The following is a 6,895-nucleotide window of genomic DNA, read 5'->3' on the forward strand; positions in this document are numbered from 1 at the left end:
AACTACTTTGTAATAAATTTAACGCTATGAGAAGTAACTTTTTTAAGTTTAGCTATGTACTGCAAATCATAAAGACACCAACAATGGTACCTTACCTTCTCTTCTTTTACATGATTGTGCCTATATTCATTCTGTTTTTTTCCACTGCAAAATAATACTACTAATATAGGAATAAAATTTGATAATGGAGCCATTGATTTGTTATGCATGTGAAGGAAAATCAAGTGAGTTACGATCAAGCGGATTCGATATTAGTTGAGCCATGGGGAAACACTGGTGGATCTTAATGGAATTACAAGCTGAAAGTCTCATTAAAGAAATATTGATTGTTCATGGAAATTTTATACACTCCATCATGTTTAGAATCGTTACTGAACAAGGTACTACCATCGACTCACCCAAGTTTGGTGGGAATGGAAGTCGAAGAGACAAGGTAAGTTCAAAAACATTGTGGTCGACATATTTTATTCTCATGATTATATTGGAATGTTCTTCTCAAGTTAAATTTATCTCATGTCATAGCAATGTGATTCAATTATGTAAAACGAATTAATTATTAAGACAATTAAATCAGTTATAGCAGGCTATTTATTCGTCTTACAGCCTTCAGGGTTACTTTATCAGGCTCTTGATATGAAAAATCACGTTATATCTCAACTTAATATGATAGTGTAGCAAGTTTTTGCATTTTCAGTGTACATAGTGTAAAATCTATAGTTATATAAGCATCTTTCAAGTCAAAGATATGAATGCACACACTGGTTCATATTTAAATTTGCCGCTTCCTTTGCTTGAGAGGATTCGACTAAGTGTCCAAATTTGCTTTTGGTCACTTATTTCAAATTCTTATATGACCTCTTGCACTTTTCTGAACTCTTGTAAAAAATTCCGGTTCTGCTACTTATTTGACTGATATGTGATTTGCAATAATCTCAGGTTGTTAATGAGGCAACTCCTTTGGAATATTTAACCGGAATCTAGGGGACATTTGAACGTTTTTATGTCCATTCGCTTATAAAATCGCTATGTCTTATTACTAATGCAAAGAATTGTGTACCATTTGGGTGTGAGGCTGGTGAAACCCCATTTTTGCTTGTGGTGAAAGAAGGTGTAGCTATTGTGGGATTTCATGGGCGTTCTGGGTTGTACCTTGATGCTATTGGTGTTTATTTGCAGAAACTTGCTCTGCCCACTTCCGCCAAGGAGCCTATCGTTGGAGGCATTGAAATCCGTGACGTAAGTTGTGATTATTCCCTCCTTCGCTTAATCACCTCTACTCCCATTTCTTCACCTCATACTTCAACAAATGAACCTATGGTTGAAGGAAGTGAAATCAATGACGTGCTTACTATGTTTTCTCTTAATATCATGAATTGGATAAATTTTGTTTCTTGTTTGTTTTATTTTATTTCTTTCCAATAAATTGTGACTTTATATACTAAACCAACAGATGCATGCCATGTGCCTGCATATAAATTTCTTTCACTTAATATATATTCTTACGTTATTAAATCGCTTAACCATTATAAGTTAGTATGATTTGGTATAAATACCAAGTACGAGCAAGTTTTTGCTGTTAGAGACATGTGCATTTGCTATGTTATGACAAAGAAAAGGAGCTTATTGACAGAATTATAAACTTTTTGATGTAAGAATAAAGACAAAAACAACAAAACATTATAAAGCTTATCAATCCTGGTTAGTTATGATTTTCAAGAGGTTGTGTTCATATGCTTAACATAGTTACCACTATTCATCTCTTCCTCGGAATGATTAGAAAAAATCTTCACTAAATCATCTATGCATCCCCTTATTTAGTGCATATTCTAGTAAATTTAACATATTCTTTTAATGTAGTTGAACATATGCATAATAAACAATTTTCTTGACATGCTAATTTTGGACATAACCAGTTGCTCAAACTCTAAGAACATAATGTATATAGAGAATTAACTGTATTTCTTTGTGAGAATTTGATAAAATGTTTGTCTTTTGGCAAGTGTCATTTTTTGCTCTTCGCAAGGACAGCCTCAATGTTCTGGATTTCATAGAGAGCTTAAAGAATGAAGAAAATCATAGAGTTGTTAACGTGGATCTAACTGAAAAGCTTAAATTGGAGCTGGACTTCCTCCTGCTGAATCTCCATCATCTTTCCAAGTATCATGCTGAACAACTTTCTCCATTCATGACCGAATATGAGATTCTTCATAATGTATGTGGTAACATAAGAGATTTCCACGAGTTGATTGTGAATGGTTGCATTGGGCATGAGATTGTTGAATATGTCTTACCTCAGGTTCGACTAATGGCTGAGAGAGTAGGACGCTTCCTATGGCATAATCAAATTGGTGGACGCTCTCGACTCTTCAAGCTGGCACGTCTACTCTAGGAGATTATTCCAACTCAGTTGGAGGTTATGCACATATGTTTTACAAATTTGAAAGCTTCAACATCAGCAGAAGTTGGACACTTTATTAAACAGATCCTAGAAACATCTTCGGACATTCTTAGAGAATATCTGATTCATCTGCAAGAGCACATGATAAATGTTATTATCGCTAGCACTCCAGGGGCTCGAAACATTCACATCATGATAGAGTTCCTATTAATCATCCTCACTGATGTGCATAAGGACTTTATTCATAATGGCAATTTGTTTGAATTCCTAGCACGTGTTGGAGCACTTACCAGGGACGTATCAACTATTGCTCACGACCTAGAAGAGAAATCAAAGAATGGAGAGAGTACCAATGAAACAAACAGTGCAACTCTAGGCTTGCTCGACAACATTGAATTCCTGAAGAGAGAACTCAAAGATTTTTACCTAAAAGCCCCGGACTCATCTCAACTCTGTTTTCCCATGAATGATGGACCCTTGTTCATGCATCTTCTACTTAGACACTTAAATATTTTGCTCAATTCTAATGCTTATCTCGTTGTTGTGATAAAGGAAGAAATCAGGTGCGTGAAAGAAGATCTAGCATTCATAAGATCTTTTTTGGTAAGTGTTGAGCTAGAATTGAATAAAGACCTCTGGGCTCGTGTTTTAGATGTGGCATACGAGACAAAAGATGTCATTGATTCAAATATTGTAAGAGACAATGGTCTCTTACATTTTATTTTCTCACTTCCCTTTGCCATAAAAAAGATTACGCTTATCAAAGAAGAGGCGAAGATTTCCAAGAACAGCGACCTCATTGTTGTGAACTTTCCCAACAAGCTAGTTGAAAGCAAGTCATCAGTAGCTGGTAAAATAATCGTAAGTTTTAAAGAGGAGACTGACTTTATAATTAGGAATCTCACCGGTGGATCAAAAATGCTAGATGTCATTTCGATCACAGGTATGCCTGGTTCCGGTAAAACAACTTTGGCACACAAAGTATATAATGATAAGGTTATTTCTAGTCATTTTGACATCCGTGCATGGTGCACAGTGGATCAAAATTATGACGAGATGGAGCTGCTCGAAAAACTTTTTAATCAAGTTACTGGCTTAACTTCGAAATTCAGTGAGAATTTTGATGTTGTTGATAAGCTACGGAGACATCTGTTTGGAAAGAGGTATCTTATAGTCTTAGATAACTTGTGGGATACTGCAGCATGGGATAAGTTGACAAGGCCTTTTCCTAAAGTTGATAAAGGAAGTCGAATTATTTTGACGACTCAAGTAAAGAAAGTGGCTTTGCATGCACAACGCAACATTGACCCGCTTGATCTTCGATTGCTAAGATTAGAAGAAAGTATGGAGTTATTAGAGAAAAAGGTCTTTGGAAAAGAAAGTTTCCCTGATGAACTACTGGATGTTGGGAAAGAAATTGTCCAAAATTTTAAAGGGCTTCCTTTGGTGGTTGACCTGATCGCTGGAGTTATTGCGGGGAAGGAAAAGAAAAGTATGTGTGGCTTGAAGTTCGAAATAATTTGCATTCCTTCATTTTCCAGAAAGAAGACGACGTGATGAAGGTTATAGCATTAAGTTATGACCATTTACCTGATCCATGAAAGTCGTGCTTACTTTGCAAGTTATCGGAAGGACAGAGCAATTGCAGTCGAAGTATTGAAAAGTTTCTGGCGTGCCGAAGGATTTGCGGAACACACAGATATGAACAATGTGGAAGAAGTGATGGATGTTTATTTGGATAATTTAATTTCCAGTAGCTTGGTTATTTCTTTCAATGAGATAGGTAACGATCGGACTTGCCAAATTCATGATCTTGTGCATGAATTTTGTTTGATAAAAGTAAGAGAGGAAAAGTTGTTTGACTTGATAACTTCAAGTGCTCCATCATCTTCTTCTTCGGATTTAATACCACGTCAAATGACCATTGAATATGATAAGGAGCACTTTGGGCATAACAATTTTGTGTTGTTTGATTCAAAAAAGAAAAGGCATTCTGGTAAACACCTCTATTCTTTGATGATATATGGACAGAAGCTGGACAATAGTCTTTATGATATATGTCACCTAAGACACTTGAGGCTTCTTAGAGTGTTGCAACTGGATGACTCTTTTATCAAGGTGAATGATTCTTTGCTCAATGAAATATGCACATTGGTCCATTTGAGGCTATTAACATTAAGACAGAAGTTAAATCTTTGCCTTTGTCTTCTTTAAATCTTTGTAATCTGGAAACACTGCAGGTGAGAAACGATGGACCGCCTTAGTACTACTACCGACAATTTGGAATCTTGTAAAGTTGGGAGTGCTGGACATAGATTATTCTTCTTTCTTTGATTTGAATACAGATGAACCAATACTAGTAGCAGCGGACTCAAAGTTAGAGAACATGAGAGGATTATCGGGACTCAAACTTTCCTATTCGAAAGACACATGGGATATTTTCAAAAGGTTTCCCAATCTTCAAGAGCTTGATTTTTTTCTCAAGGAATCATGGTTCCCGAAATTGAACTACCTAAATGAACTAGAAATCCTGGTAGTAACTTTTGAAAGTTCAAATTCAAATGATAGTAGTCGGACGTTGTGGGATTTTCACTTCCCTTTGAGTGTGAAAATATTGGGTTTTTGTAAGTTTCCTCTTACGTCCGATTCACTATCAACAATAGGAAGACTGCCCAAGCTTGAAAATCTGTTCCTTGTGAACGCAATCATTGAGGGGGAAGAATGGAACATGGGAGAGGAAGACATCTTCCAGAAACTCAAATGTTTGACGTTGCGGCGAGTGACTCTTGCTAAGTGGGAGGTTTGGGAGGAATCATTTCCTGTGTTTGAGAAATTACAACTATGGAAATGTCGTAAGCATGAGGAGATTCCGCCTAGTTTCGGGGATATTTGTTCATTAAAAAGTATTAAACTATGGAGGAGCCCTCAACTTGAAGCACAAGATGTTGAAGATATGACTGGGGTTGACTGGATTCAGGTCGTTGTTGACTGATTAAGTCTTGAGCGCTCTTAACAAGGGAAAATATGTGAGTACAGACAAATTTCTAACCTCTATTTCATTTTATGTGGCAGACATTGACCAATATAATTTTCTTTGCAGAGAGCATGTAAGGAATACATCCAGCTTTTGAGGCTAAAGATGAATCCTCAAACAGCTTTTGTATTGATATCAATCATTACTATTTCCCCACTTTTTCTTCATTTTGTATGCTTAAAACAGGTAGTCTAGTTATGTATTCCAAGTTTTGTTCTTTCAGATTGTTGTTTTTGTGTACTCTCTTTTCTTTTTGGGCATATACATAGGATTTCTGGCTCTCTGCTATGATGGGATAATCAGTCAGATATTGTAGTAAAGTATCTTTCATTGCATCAGATATATTTCACCACTAGTTGCTATGTGCTATATCTTGACCTGCTACTTCAACAAATGTGATGAGTACTCTCAGTTTTTCTTCTTGCTAAGTCATGAGCAAAAGCATACTTAGATATACTTATTGACAAAACCAGAGGCAACACTTCTAAACCAACTCAGATAACAAAATTGGAAACAACATAATAATAAAACACCACATAACATTTCTGATATTAGGCTATATAGATGATATTTACACCTTAATATTACCATGCTTTATTGTTGTTTTATAGGCGAATTGATAACAAAAAGCTCTAAATGGTGTTCTTTTGCTTCGCTGGGAATAATCTAAGTGAGGAAACACTACAGAGTATTTTGGAGTCAATAATGTGAAAAAAAACGTCCAACCAAGAAGTACCCGAGCGTAAAGAAGCAAAAAAAATGGACTGAGTGAATTCTGTCGTGACTGCGGTAGAACCGCGGTGGAACCGCGGCAGATCACGTACTCGAGGCAGAATGTTCAGCTTTCACCGCGGTTGAGCCGCGGTCTTGCCGCCACCGCGGTGAACTATTAACGTGCCAGAAATTTGGGGAGCAAAGTGTAACTCGGGGAAAACTTGTTCCAAATCCTTATAAACTTTAAAAGCTCGCCCAAGACATGTTTAAGCTTGTTTTTAGACCACTTTGGAGGCAAGAACAAGTGTGAGAAGAGTAACAAAACATTAGAGTTCTTCTATCTTCTCTTTATTATTGCAATTATCCATTATGAATAATTTAGTAGTTTTATCTTGTTTTGTTATGAGTAGCTAATTTCTTAGTCTAGGGTTTTGATGGAACCTATTGAAGGATTAACTTCTTGATATGATAATATAGTTTGCCCAGTTTAATCTCTATTTGATCAACTACGTTCTTGTTGTAGTTAATTGATAGGATCCTCAATTAGCTGTGCCTATTTAGTGTGAATAACTCAGGAGAGAGTGCATATTTAGGTAATTGTTGAACAATACCACTCCCAAAGTATATGAGAGATCAATAATCGAGGGTTTAAAGGCGGAATTAGGGATAACGAAGCCTTGGGTGCAATCTAAAGTGAGCTGTAATAAATAAAGTCAGCTAGCGTAACTCGGGAGAGTGCGTTTAGTAAA

At 36.3% G+C, this 6,895-nt stretch overlaps 2 protein-coding genes across 2 annotated transcripts; both read left to right on the top strand.

Moving 5' to 3' along the window:
• Positions 1–1,928: 1,928 nt before the first annotated feature.
• On the top strand, positions 1,929–5,785 carry LOC142179382 (putative late blight resistance protein homolog R1B-17). Its single transcript, XM_075249157.1, has 2 exons — positions 1,929–5,424; positions 5,499–5,785. The coding sequence occupies exon 1, from the start codon at positions 2,417–2,419 to the stop codon at positions 3,953–3,955; it is 1,539 nt and encodes a 512-aa protein (XP_075105258.1). The 5' UTR covers positions 1,929–2,416; the 3' UTR covers positions 3,956–5,424; positions 5,499–5,785.
• LOC142175498 (putative late blight resistance protein homolog R1B-8) lies at positions 3,977–5,731 on the top strand. Its single transcript, XM_075242372.1, has 4 exons — positions 3,977–4,394; positions 4,639–5,375; positions 5,499–5,618; positions 5,702–5,731. Exons 1-4 carry the CDS (start codon positions 3,977–3,979, stop codon positions 5,729–5,731), a joined length of 1,305 nt encoding a protein of 434 aa, XP_075098473.1.
• Positions 5,786–6,895: the final 1,110 nt, after the last annotated feature.

The sequence above is a fragment of the Nicotiana tabacum genome, chromosome 3 (assembly GCF_000715075.1).
Source record: "Nicotiana tabacum cultivar K326 chromosome 3, ASM71507v2, whole genome shotgun sequence".
NCBI lineage: Eukaryota > Viridiplantae > Streptophyta > Magnoliopsida > Solanales > Solanaceae > Nicotiana > Nicotiana tabacum.